Source organism: Hippoglossus hippoglossus, chromosome 2, assembly GCF_009819705.1.
Source record: "Hippoglossus hippoglossus isolate fHipHip1 chromosome 2, fHipHip1.pri, whole genome shotgun sequence".
Classification (NCBI taxonomy): domain Eukaryota; kingdom Metazoa; phylum Chordata; class Actinopteri; order Pleuronectiformes; family Pleuronectidae; genus Hippoglossus; species Hippoglossus hippoglossus.
In genome coordinates this window covers 6,233,907-6,247,652 of record NC_047152.1, presented here as the reverse complement: position 1 = coordinate 6,247,652, position 13,746 = coordinate 6,233,907, and the positions used below count along the sequence as shown (strand labels likewise).

General features: G+C 42.9%; 2 protein-coding genes across 2 annotated transcripts; both read right to left on the bottom strand.

Annotated features, from left to right (window-relative positions):
• Positions 1-1,169: 1,169 nt before the first annotated feature.
• On the bottom strand, positions 1,170-6,988 carry zgc:110699 (uncharacterized protein LOC325371 homolog). The gene is made up of 8 exons (XM_034611986.1): positions 6,752-6,988; positions 6,539-6,652; positions 5,184-5,240; positions 4,983-5,056; positions 4,611-4,749; positions 4,053-4,146; positions 3,809-3,880; positions 1,170-3,452 (listed from the first exon to the last, which is right to left on the bottom strand). Exons 2-8 carry the CDS (start codon positions 6,588-6,590, stop codon positions 3,344-3,346), a joined length of 597 nt encoding a protein of 198 aa, XP_034467877.1. The 5' UTR covers positions 6,591-6,652; positions 6,752-6,988; the 3' UTR covers positions 1,170-3,343.
• A 708-nt stretch (positions 6,989-7,696) lies between these two features.
• On the bottom strand, positions 7,697-13,554 carry LOC117777140 (NADH-ubiquinone oxidoreductase 75 kDa subunit, mitochondrial-like). Its single transcript, XM_034611693.1, has 19 exons — positions 13,443-13,554; positions 12,186-12,262; positions 11,832-11,923; positions 11,627-11,734; positions 11,293-11,369; positions 11,103-11,184; positions 10,849-10,979; positions 10,543-10,728; positions 10,316-10,450; positions 10,080-10,194; positions 9,780-9,925; positions 9,569-9,697; positions 9,237-9,366; positions 8,987-9,147; positions 8,748-8,902; positions 8,475-8,650; positions 8,247-8,381; positions 8,100-8,172; positions 7,697-8,002 (listed from the first exon to the last, which is right to left on the bottom strand). The coding sequence occupies exons 2-19, from the start codon at positions 12,256-12,258 to the stop codon at positions 7,911-7,913; spliced, it is 2,196 nt and encodes a 731-aa protein (XP_034467584.1). The 5' UTR covers positions 12,259-12,262; positions 13,443-13,554; the 3' UTR covers positions 7,697-7,910.
• Positions 13,555-13,746: the final 192 nt, after the last annotated feature.

The window sequence follows — 13,746 nt, the reverse complement described above, 5'->3', positions numbered from 1 at the left end:
ACCTTTTTACCCAAAACTAAAATATCTCAGCAGCTACTGGATGGATTTCCATGAAACTCTGCACATACATTCATTATGACTTTACTTATGGTGGAATTTGTGTTTTTTGATATTGACCATAGACTGTATATAAAGATGGATGACATGACTGCTCCCCAAAAGTGAAGCCAAAGTGTCTCGATTGGAGGTTGGCCGCAGTATAGGTCATAATCCCTGCCTCCTCCGTGTTGGCAGATAGGACACGGACCAAACTAAAAAGTACTGTTCAAACAAGGTCACTGCAGAGGGTGTGGTGGAGGCGAAAAGACGGAGCTCCTTTGTCATAATGGACGGCAGCGATTACCATCATGCATCTGTGGGTCTGTTTTATGTTCCTTTTCAAACGGTTACCTAATGATCTCCTGTTACTCTCCAACCTCTTATTTCCTTCCTTGTTTTTCTTTTTTCTTTTTTCCGTTTTACGCTCCCTCTGCTTCCACCCCTCCTCTGTTATCTGTCTCTTTTCTCAGTCCAAATATCAGCTTACGGACGTGTCCCATCCCGAAGCACAGGGTGTCTCACACACATCAGTGTTATGTAACTTTAGTGACCTTACAATGACAACTGCAATCCTGTCCTACAAGTAATAATCCTAATTCACATTTAAAGGAGCTGGGTTTTCATGGGAACACCCCCATTTTGCTTGTATCACTTGTTTTTACCGGCAGGACAGTAATACAGTGGAAGTTATATCAATGTGCCAATAATAAGTGTAAACAACTAAGCTTACATTTTTTTATATAAGGTAGGAAACACATTCTACAAGATTATATAAGTATAAACTCAATACTTCTATAATGCTATATTTATTTGATCATATCAAACCCCAATTTTAGAATCTGTATTATTATTTAAGCACAAATGCAGTTACCACCAGTGACCACAGATGAAAACAATCACAACTGAAATCTTAAAATCAAACGTTTCTATTTTTTGTATATTTCCCCCATCTGGGAGCAGCAGAACAAGTAATAAACACATTGACATTTTATCACCTTATAAAGTTTTATGGTTTTAAATCATTTCTAAACAGCAGGCGCCGACTCAGCAGACACGGAGTACCATCAGCATCATTTAGATTTAATAACGTCGTAGAGAGAAACTGGTTTGTGTTTGTGTCACTTTAGCAAGAAATCAAATTCACAGTCAAACTGGGGCGTTATGAATGAAAACAAATGGCTGCTGGCGAGGGAGGATGAAGAACAGGGGCCTCAATGAAGAAGACGAGGAAGAATCTATCTTTTCATATGTTCACACAAGATAAATAGCTGTCACCTGTCGTCAATACGTCCAGTTATTCAGGAGGAATTCATGTATTTATCTTCAATAGATCTGATCTGTACAAACGTATATGAATCTCAAAGCTGTAGTTTATGTCTCCTGCTCATCTGTTGATGCACGTCTCCACAGGCAGCTCCCCGATTGGCCGTTGGTGTGACGATGCAGGTGTATGACTCATCCTCTATTCTTAGCCAATGAGGTGACACGGGATGCTGACCTTTCATCGCCTTGGTGACCGCTGTGACGTCACTGCCTGTCGTCTCCGTGCACTGCTGCTGTCATCATCCTCCTCGGCGATGTGAGAGAAACGGTGGCATCAGAGCCCAGGGGTGGAAAACACACAGTTTATATATGTGAGTGAGTCAATGGTTCCTTCACCACACTGTCACTGTCACACAGCTCCTCTTCATCGTCACTTCTTCTGTCTTCATCAACCCCTCTGCTGAAGATTAACAGGCGTATTCACAGCAGCACCTTCTCATGACTGTGAATACAAATTCATACTTTGACATTAATGACTTCATACGTCCAAGCAGTCGGAAACAAATGGTCAGCACAAAACCTAACAGGGCTCCCATTAAGTCCTAATCTGAAAATTAACCCCCAACAAACCATCAACATAACCAGACCATTAATTTATACTTATTTCCTGTTCTGTTGTTGAAAATAACACGGATTTGTTTTTGATGTATAATCTTAGGAATAAATCATCTTAACTGAAGCAACTAACTACTGGAGGCAGTTTCTTTTCTTATCTTATTGTGTTTTATCTGGTCTTGTCTCATACTTTGAAATTGCATTATGTAGTTTAAATCCTGCATTTGAAGGACAGATCCCACCATTCCTCTGTGGTGGTACATTAGGCCCATTAGGGGCTTGTTGGTGGTTTGTTGGTGGCAGCTGGGTGGAGGAGTTCATGTATAATAAGTGAACAGTGTGGTGGGATGGAGAGTAGTCAGGTTTTCCCATCTTATCTTTACATGTGGCTGGAGATAAAACAGTCTGCATAAACATGTATTCAGACTCAGCAGCTTTTATACTTTTTCCCCCTCTTCTGCTCCTCACAAATAAAATGCCAATGTGTTCCTCCCCTGTTTCAGTCTGTCCTCTTTTTTTTTCTTTCTTGTTTCCTCTCTATCTCTCTTTGATCAGGGAGTTCAGAAGTTCAGAGTGAGCGATGAGAAGAGGGGGATACACACGGGGAACGACAGAAACTGAGCTGAATAACGCCAGCACTGTGATGAAAGCCAGCCTCGTCCTTTACACGCCGTTACATCATCTACACACACACAACAAGTACAAGTTTAACTTCGTTGTTTATCTACAGGTAAGAGAAATCATCATGTGAGAGGACAATGACAGGAATGACAAAAGTATGTGGACACCGTAACATTGGGTTTCTGGATCATCTCATTCCAAAACAATGGGAATCAATCTGCTGCTGTTACATGCTCTGCTTCTCTGTTCTCCATCCAGCTGCAGCAGGGTGTCCACATACATTTGGCCATTTGGTGTATTTGACCCACTGTGCAGACTGTGACTCTACCGCCCTCAAGTGGAAGATGAAAAACACTACAAACTAGGACACATGCATCTATGGATGTACAGTAGATATACCAACATCATATTTTATAATACATATTTCTATCTATTTTAGTTTTATTAGCCCACTACATATACCCACTGTTAAATCATTGTATTCATCCTGCTTATGCCTCTTTTCCAGATGAATGCGCCGAAATTGGGCAGCAGTATCACAAACCGTATGTTCGACCAGTTTAGCTTAAAGTTTAATTTCTTGTACTCATCAGCTTTAAATCGCAAAACATCACAATTGGGTCATTTTTGTGATGTCGTAGACTCTTCCTGCAAGATCCCTGACTCCAGAAAGGTCGAAGCTTCAACTAGACAATGTCCAAACATCTTTTTGTTTCAGTGCTACAGGGCCGATATCATGAAATCAGCAGTGTTTTATCAAATGTCCCACTGTAACTGTAGCTGGCGAAGCGTTTGTCTGCTGTGGTCACCACTGCATGGTCTTGGATCGCGTCAGTTTCCTGGTCAGAGCGTGGCGAACCGTCAGCATATAGGAGCGCCGGTCAGGCAGAGGCCGCTGCTGATCCAACACCAGCCTGTCGGACACAAGACACAATATGTCACCAATAATAATCAATATACTTCAGCAGTTTTGTTCTCACAGGGAACTTAACAGTACAAGTGCCGTCAGATATTGAATAAACTGTGACTGAAATGTAATTAAAACGTCACAAAAAGAAAACAAAACGTCTTTCTAACGATTTTCAATCCTTTCTTTTCCAGCCACGATTTATCTTCTCGCTCCTCCATTTCCTTTGTGCTTTGCAAAGAGAAAATCAATCACAGCCTCAAAAATCAGGTCTACACACAGATTGTTTCAAGGACAAGTGTGTATTTGAGTGTGTGTGTGTGTGTGTGTACCACAAACTGTGTGAAGTTAAGTCAAACACACCTGATGAGTTGAAACACTGCTGCCTCCACAGCTGAAATGGCTTCGGCCACTGACAGCTCCCTGAAACCACACCTACACGCACGCACACACACGCACACACACACACACACACACACACACACACACACACACACACACACACACACAATCACTTGAATTTCTCTGACAACTGACAAATGAAAAGGTTTTGTATTCGTACAAACTAACAAATACAATATAATGGAAACTTCCCATGCACACAAACCTTAAATCCTTGGCCATTCGCTGTCCTTCCTCTGCTGTCACCTCCCGCCCTATTTCCAAATCGGCCTTATTGGCTACTAGCACTGTAGGAACGACTGACACACACACACAAGGTGAAGACAATAAACCGAAATGATGATGTTAGCTCTGTGTCATGTTAACACTTACCTACAGGACGCTCTAAACATGGAATGTACATCGATGCGTGTGTGTGAGTGTGTCAGTGGATGACAATAGACAGATGTCAAACAGAGGATGAACAGAGACCTACTGCACTTACAGAGTGAACACAGTGAACACACTGTTCCTCTGGAGATCATACTGCTGGCTCACGACCTCAGTATACGTCTACAACATTTTGAAACACTGACAGTATAATATATAGTAAGGTTCCTGTGTAAGGATATTAGAAATGAAAATAAGTGGCATTAAAGCCATTATGTCTGGCTTTTTGAAAGGTTTTGACTATTGCCATCTCCTTCTGGAATTATTTACAGTGAAAAACTCCACATGTCCCAATGAAATCTCCAATGTCACAGTCAGAGGAGTCTGTTCCTACCCAGGCTCTGTTTGGTTTGTTCGATGAGTTCCTTGAGGCGCGGGACCTCCAGGAAGCTGAGGCGCTGTGTGATGGAGTAGAGCAGCAGGAAACCATCAGCCCAGCGGATAGACGACTCCAGAGAAGCCACAGTGCTCTCCTGGAGAAGATCATGCCTCAGTGAATAGGGGGAACTATGACGCAGTCAAAGATATCATTATAAACCATTGAAATGATTTATTGGCATGAATAAAGGAAATAAATCACTTTACACTACAAGGGGCAGCAAACTTCCCTGATCCTTAAGCCTTGACTGCTCCCTGGGCTCAGTCATCCAGGAATTCACAGACCCACAGTTACCTTCATAACTTCAACTTCAATTTCAAACATTACCTTACAAGCTATGTCCAAAATCTCCAGGTCAACCGTTTCCTGGTCCACCAGCCGACTACATCTGTAGGTCACGTCTGGGGCAGATTAACAGACACATTATATTCATATTATTTAATCAGGATGCATTGATGGAAGCGATGCACCTAACTATTTTCTCCATGTCCATAACGTTTATTGGGATAAACACTTGTGCGGTCTTACCCTTTTTATGGTCGTATTCGCCAATGAAGCGTTTTGTTATGAAACGGACGCACAGCGCTGGAGACAGAAAACAGACTCGGTGACTGCAGCCAAAAACAGACACTCACAAAGTAATTCTGCACATTTACGCACGCACGCACGCACGCACACACACACACACACACACACACACACACACACACACACACACACACACACACACACACACACACACACACACACACACACACACACACACACACACACACACACACACACACACACACACACACGATTTGATCAGTGTGTCCACATTACATTATGTCACTGACGCTTTGAGAAGGAGCCTCCTTGTGAAGTGGCCTGACTTGTTTAAACAGATGCACAAACGCTCTCAGGGTTTGTGTGGAAGACGTCTGGACGGATTCATGTTTGTTTGACTTGAGCGTCTGGTGTTTCGAGGGCTCACTTTCCTTCACGCGGGACACATTGAGAAAGGTTCTTTAAGCTTCTTCAACTTGTTATTCGAGCCTTTACGGATGGGTTGTAATTCATATTCTCATTTGTTTAAGCATAACAACTTGCTTTCTACCTATTTTTTGACATTATGCTCTGAGGTTCAGAGCATAATGTACACATATCATTCCTCTAAATGTGTCTAATTGTTTTCATCAAGATCCATGAACTATTTGCTGGGAAATTGCTGGACATGTCAGTGAGCCTGTCTTTCTCCCAGTGTTAAAGAAAGTGACAAATCCTCATCCCTGAAAAGTATCATAACCAGCCTTCTCCTGCATCCTTCGCATGTTAAGGGTAGAAATCCAGCAAACATGTCTGATGTTTACAGGAAAATATCATATATGTGATACAAATAATCTTGTATATACACAGGAGTGAAATGAAGGTTAAACTGATTTAGAATAATCTAAATAATCTCAGATTGATGTTGTTTTGGTTTCTGTTTGGTTTTCTTCTGATAGAAAAGGATCCTAATATGTGACTCACGTCGGGGCTCTTGATATGAAGTTACACAAAAAGAGCACAACATTTAAAGGAAATCCTAACACAGTGAAGGAATCTCCACCATGAAAGTGGACATGATGGGAGACAGGCAGTGGTTTGACAGTAAAACAGTCAGACGAGGTCACAGAAGTGTTCGTTTCCACTTCAGCGCTCAGGAAGACGGGTCAACCTCGAACCCGTGTAACGTTTCCATATTAAGCAAAAATCCTCCGCAACCATGAACAAAATCTAACCCTAAACTTCACCTTTTAATTCCTTTAGCTGGATTATTGCTTCGCTTACATAATCCAAAAATGTACACTCGCAGGACCATCCTGTGTGTGTGTGTGTTTGTGCTGCTGTGTGTAGTTTACCTGTTTTTCCAGTGTTCTGTGCTCCCAGAATGAGGAGTTTAACTGGAACCATTTTACTGCCGGGGCCACTGTTAGTCCACTGTCTGCTGTCCTGTTTGTTCCGGCATGAAAACCCTACAGAGAAAACCAGAATATATCACAATATGAAAACATAGAACTATATATAGATAAGTGGATGTATAAGTAAACACTTTAAGTTGCAGCAATACTCACCTTTAAGTGGAAATGAGTTCCAGATATGAAGTAAAATGAGTGTCAGACACTGAGCAGACAGGGAAAGAAGGGATGGGACTCTCTCCTCTCCGTCTCTGTGTGTTTAAGTGTGTGCGCCTCTCTGCTTGTGTTTGCTTTTAAGGGCTCTCTCCCTCTCTTTCTCCCTCTCTCTCTTTCTTCCTCAGGGAACAGTATATGACAAGAGCCATTTGTCTGGAGGAGAGATGTCCAGCTCCAGACGCCAGTTTCCCATTCTGGATCCATTCAAGACACGTGTAAACACACTTTTAAGGGACGTGCAAACATCCCGAATACTGATTCTGAGATGAAGGTGAAGTCCCACTTCACTGTAATGGTTTGGAGGCTCAACAATCAAAATGCTTGGGGAACTGGAGGGACGTTTTTGGAAGCTTGGGTGTGGTGCAGTGTGTTGCGCCCAAAAACAAACACAGTGAATGTGTCTGGAACTGAAACTGCAATTACACTGGTGCTGTAATTGCAGCTGTAGCTTTTTTGGAAATGTACCGTTTTCTTTCAGATAACAAACAGGCCCAGGTCGTTTAGAGTCTGAGCTCATTTACTTCACTCGTGACAAGATCTCAGATTCTTTCAAACATCCTGCAAGTCAGCAGTCAAAGTGCATTTTTTGGCAAATGCTCGTCTGTGTCTTTTAATGTTTAAAGGATAAAAGTGAGATTTTCATGCTGGCCCTGAAATGCAAAAGAGGATTTTCTGTTGTTTTCTTCTTTGTGTTGTCTTATCCGTCTTTATGTTTTCTTATTCGCCATTGAATTTTGTGTTTTCCTTTAATGTGATGTTAATGTGTTGTTCAAATTCTACACCTTTTTGTCAAGGTCTGTCCAGTTCCAGATCTGTCTAATCCTTTCCCATGAGGACAAACAGCGACACGAGCGCAACACAATGACACAAACCACTAGACTGGAGTAAAGACATAAGTACGATTTTATTTATATTGTATACGTTTCTCAGTTTTGTTCAACAAAGCTCGTTGTCGGGAGCGAAAACAATTCACGTGTGTACAACAAGCATCGAGGACAACTTTAAATTAAGGAGCAGCGCTGAGATATTCCAGAGAACTGTTGGTTATTTCAACGATGGATGGAGAGTTTATTATCGTTTGTTTGTATGCGGGTGTGATTTAGCAAATCGATGGCTCGTCGACAGCAGCGGCTCCTTCTGTGACGGCTTTGACACATTTGGCCATCGTCTGCGAAGCCCTGCTAATGGAGTCTGAAAACAGAGAAGGTGCGGGCATAAGAAGTTTATTTTACATTTCTATATATAGAGTATTTTAACCGGCGTATCCAAAATAAAAAAACACTCGTACCTGTCATGTAGAAGTCCTTCACAGTCAGCTGAGGTGGCACCAGAGGAGCTGCTATGAGGTCCTGATTCACTGCCTGAGAGAGAAAACGGGTTAATCAAGAGAAGTGTCGGAAAAATTGCTTCTGTGAATGTGTGCGTGTTTGTGTACCTGGGCAAGTTCGATTGCTTGTTTGAAGTAGTTTGCCTCCTGAATGTCGTCGTACCGCACCAGATTAGGAGAAACCTCCTCTAGTCTGGCTCGGACCTCATCCACGGTGTCGTAGGGCAGCGCCACTCCAGCCAGCTGCAAACACACACACACGTTTCTTTGGTCAAATTAAATGTTGACGTGCAGTAGGAGCATTTGTATTTTCTTTGTGAGAAACATCCTGCTCACATCAGACACAGCTCTGATGATCTTCCAGTCCTCTCGGGCCATTCCAGGGGCGGTGACGGCCACCCGGGTGTGCTGGCTTCTGCCTTCAGTGTTCACATAAGTGGCATTTTTCTCTGTGTACGCTGCGCCGGGTAGGATGATGTCTGCCATTGTTGCTCCTACGTCGCCATGGTGACCTGGATGGAGAGGTTGAAAACGGACATAAGTAAAGTTTGACTTTCTTGTTATCTGCTGAATGTGTGGATGCTTTGTGGCATGTGTGAGAGAGTGTACCCTGATAGATGATGAGGCTGTCTTTAGGCAGGTCAGCTCTGGTGATGCAGCCGGCATCAGCTCCCAGCAGGAACAGGACTTTGGGTGGATTCTTCCTGATGGCGTCCACACCGGCCTTGTAGCCCAGATCCAACGCAGCCACCTGACTTGCCACTCTGGTAACACACACACACAATACAAGTATGAGCAGGAGGCATCTAATCGTGTTTTAAATCTTACAAACTTCACACAAATTCTACCTGTGCAGGACGTTGAGGACTTTCCACCCCTCCTCCACCCCACTGCTGGTCCTTGCGTTTTGAGCGATGGTGGAGACGGCGCCCAAAATGGCAGCTCCGTCTTCTCGCTGCAGAGCACTGCTGCCCACCACCACCACTGGGCGCTTAGCAGCTGAAAGCACCTGGAGACGCAGAATAGAACAACATCAGTTCATCATCTTGCACCGAATTCCCTCCAAACCTGATCAGACTTCATGTTTGTGTACGTTACCTGGCAGAAGGGGTGTGTGCCGTCAGCCAGCTCCTTCAGCACCGAAGTCTCCTCTCCCAGGTGGTCGTACGTGTAGCTCAGGTCAACACTGTGACCCACCATGGCGACATGCAGCTCATTATGGAGCCAGCTGACAGAGGAGGAAGATGATGGGAGGTCGATTACAAACATAAGTCCATCAAATATCATGCAGACTGACAAAATAGTGGAAATAATTGACAAGCCACAACTTTAAATGACATCAACTGTGTCATCATATATTTAAATTTTATAACTACCAACTTTAATTGTAGCCTCATGTTTCTGTCTCTCTCTGTGATGTGTGAATTTACCTCTTGCGGACTCTGGCGTTGAACATCGGGGCTTCGTAGCGCGGGTTGGTTCCTATGAGCAGCAGCAGATCACAGTCCTCAATGCCGGTGATGCGCGAGTTCAACAGGTAGTTGGAGCGCAGGTCAGTGCTGCAGAGCGAGCAAGAAGAATGGTGACAAACTGCACACCTAAAGAGACTCATAACCTTCATGACCACATAAGCAGACTTACCCTGCCCCCGCCATGGGGAAGACCTCCTCGGTGCAGAGGTTTTCTGAGTCTAATCTATTGAGGAGGTCTTTGAGGGAGACCAGAGCTTCAGCGTCAACCATCCCTCCCGCGATGGCTGCAACCTCGCTGCCCTGCACGCTCTGCAGCTACACACACACACAGACGAGCATTAATGCACATACGATGATACCTTTTTTAACAGACAGAGAGAATTGATATCACATCCTTGATCCTCCATAGTATAACTACAGAAAGAGGAATAAACAGACAGGTTGCATAAAGCAGCAGACACACACTTACTGCTCCAGCGACACGAGTGAGAGCATCCTCCCAGGTGGTGGCAGTCAGCTGACCTGAATCGTCCTTAACCATTGGCTGAGTCAACCTCTGTCTCTTCAGACCGTCGTATGAGAACCTGAAAACACACGTTACAAGTTTCACTCCTCAGTCAAGCAACATAGCAACAATTAACTTTCTTTATTGAATCTGCAACATGTTATAATAGGTTTATATTTTCGGGCTGGGGTCTGTCTCACCTGGTCTTGTCAGAGATCCATTCTTCATTGACGTCTTCGTTCAGCCTGGGCATCACCCTCATCACCTCACCTCCTCTGGTGCTCACCACGATGTTACTGCCCACAGCATCCAACACGTCGATCGACTCGGTTTTCCTGCAGAGACAGCAGAAGATCAGATTTAAAATACTAATTTAGCAGAAACTCTTAGTCCATCAGCTTAACTGAAGAATCAAACCCTGTCCTACCTTGTCTCCCATGGTCGTGCGGTGAATGCGTAGGGTTTGGAGGTGAGCGCTCCGACGGGACAGATGTCGATAACGTTGCCTGACAACTCTGACATAAACATCTTCTCTACGTACGTCCCGATCTGCAGGTTGTTTCCTCTTCCTGTTGTTCCCAGGTCTTCCACACCAGCGATCTCACTGGCAAAACTTTAAATCAAACAAACAAAAGATCTCATTAAGTATATTTCACAAATTGAAATTACAATAGCAAACAATAAGATTATCACAGTATTCCTTATAGACATAAGTATGGCTGTTCATGATTACCGGACACAGCGGGTGCACTGGATGCAGCGGGTCATGATGGTCTTAATGAGCGGCCCGATGTTTTTGTCCTCCACTGCTCTCTTCCCTTCTGAGAAACGACTGCGGTCTGAACCAAACTGCATGGATTGATCCTGGGAACACCGCATGCAGATTGTGTTTACACTGACTTTTTCAATCAACTTTAATCCCATTTACTTCCATTGTTTTGTGGGTGAACTGGCACCTTAACTTCCATAACCTTGTCCTTTAATTACCTGCAGATCACACTCTCCTCCCTGATCACAGATGGGGCAGTCCAGTGGGTGGTTGGCTAGCAGGAACTCCATCACCCCTTCTCTGATGATGCAAACACACATGTTCATCAAGCTCATTTACAATCGTTTATTAACTACAGGAACATATTTAAAAGTTTTACAAAAGATTGATTCATATTTGAACTTGTACCTGGCTTTGCGTGTTTTCTCTGAGTTGGTGAGGATGTTCCAACCCTTCATGACGGGCATGGCACAGGCTGCTACCGGCTGAAGACCCACAACAAAACAAATAAGACACTCAAACACAAACATTTACAGCAGTTTCTATTCCATTGCAACTACTCTCTCTTGAGTGCTTGTTCAACCTAGTGGCTACTAAAATAATGTGGCTAAAGACAAAGCAAAACCATAACTGATTTAATGAGCCATTCGCAGTTTCACTGTACCGGCCGTGTGTACTTAGACTTGCATGGCTTAATCTTTGAGACAAGCATATGCTACTGGCAGGATCAACCTCTTGTTACCTTTGGAGCTTTCTCGATCTCCACCAAGCACATACGGCAGTTTCCTGCCACTGAGAGGCGCTCATGGTAACAGAACCTGGGGATCTGGATTCCTACTTTCTCACACGCCTGACAGGGAAAGGAAAGAGAAATCAGCCAACAACAAATATACACTAAATCATTGCCAGGAAATCATTGTCACTATCTATGTCACTATGCCTCTCACCTGGAGGACAGTGGTTCCTGGCTCCACCTCCACTGGTTTCCCATCCACAAACACTTCCACCATGTTGCTGGCAGCCCGCACTGATGTACGCACTGAAAATGCACATAATGCAAATTAATATGTTTAAAAATGACTCAGTTCCCACAAAGGTGTCACAGAGGTAAATCTGTATATTAAGTAGACCTGCATTTAAGACAAATATATATATATATAAATATAATTCTATTTTACAGATATACACAAGAACCTATAGCAATTACAGTAAGGAACCTGCTGTTAGTTAGCTTGACACACACACACACACACAGATGTATATACAGACTTGTATAAACACACACACACTTTAGAGCTTACCGGTGTTGGAGGGAGCCAGACTGCTCTTGGCAGCTCGGGCTAGAGCCTGACCGACAGTCGGCAGTCGCAACATGACTCTGTGAGAGGAAGCAACATATGAGTTAATCTTATTCAGAGATGGCATGTATCAAATTTCATTCAAGAAATCTGCAATCTGCCTTGGTTTGGAGACTTTGAGCAGCAAATGCTCAGATCAGCAAAGTACAGATTCAAATTTGAACAGGAATCATTTCAAGAAAGTTTTAAAAACTAAATTATTCAGTAATGACAGCAACAGACAATTCCCACAATTATCTGAAACCTTACATGACTTATGCTGCTCAAACAACAGCGCAAATCCCAAAGAGATTCTGTCACGGTCGCTGAAAACTGAAAAACAAAAATCCTTCTAACATTCAAATTTTAAGAACTGAATTTCTGGTATTACTGTATAAAAGTAACCAAAACGATTAACTTTAAAAAGTGTTGTGCGATTAATTGATCGCAGTACAAATGATAGTGGCTTGTTAAGTGGTGAGGAAACACACATGACACTGTTTAGGTGATGCTGTCATAACATAGCTGCAGAAACCAGAGAGGTTTCAACCTGTCTGCAGTTTTTCTTTTACTTGACATCCTTTGAGAAGTTTTCCTCTTTGAAATTAACCTATTCTAATATGATATTAATAAATATGTACAATGCAAAATTAGGTACAGTTCTTGATTCATCAGGGATTAACTACTATGACAAAGTTTAGATACAAACTTTGAACATGAACACTTAATGAAAGTCAGCTTTTTAAAAGGCAAAAAGGCTGAAATCAGGAGCAAACAACACATCCATCCATCTTCTGAACAACCTCAAAACTTATTCCATGAAGCATCTTTTACTGCAGGGTTTGTTGATTTGGATTGAGACCCAGTGCTAGCGATGCTAAGCTAACAAGCTGTCAACAACAACGTGTTATTGTCATTCCACCACGGTAACGTTTCGGGCAGATAACGCACAGAGGACAGGTGAGTTTCCCACAACACGTTAAGATCATTGGCACGACAACAAACTGTTAAACAGCAACGTGGGCATGAGAATGAGCTACAGGCAGCATGAACCTTGCAGTGAGGACGCAGGCTAGCAGCGTTAGCTAGTCAAGGACACTGTGTTGTAAGAGGGTACCTGCAGGTTAATGGGTCAAACGCGTACTTCTACCCTTACGATGCGGTTTAATAACGTGAAAACGTAAACGTATGATAGAGAATAATGTTTGTCTTCGATCTTACCTTTCGCTATTTGGCCTTCTGGACCAGAACAGCGGTGAACTGAGTTTTAACCACCAGTGGAATAGCGATGGCAGCTGTTAGCGGAAGTGGCAGCTCACTTCCTTTTGATATTAGAGTCTAGATTCCACAATAAAAGTTTTCTGAGCATTTTAATCAATCACGTATTATTATAATAATTATTATAATTATACATTTTATTATTATTAGTAGGAGTAGTAATAGTAGTAGCATTATTAATATGACATATATGGTCATTCTGTTATGATGGTGTATTTATTCGTATGTTGTTGTAATGCCTTAAGTT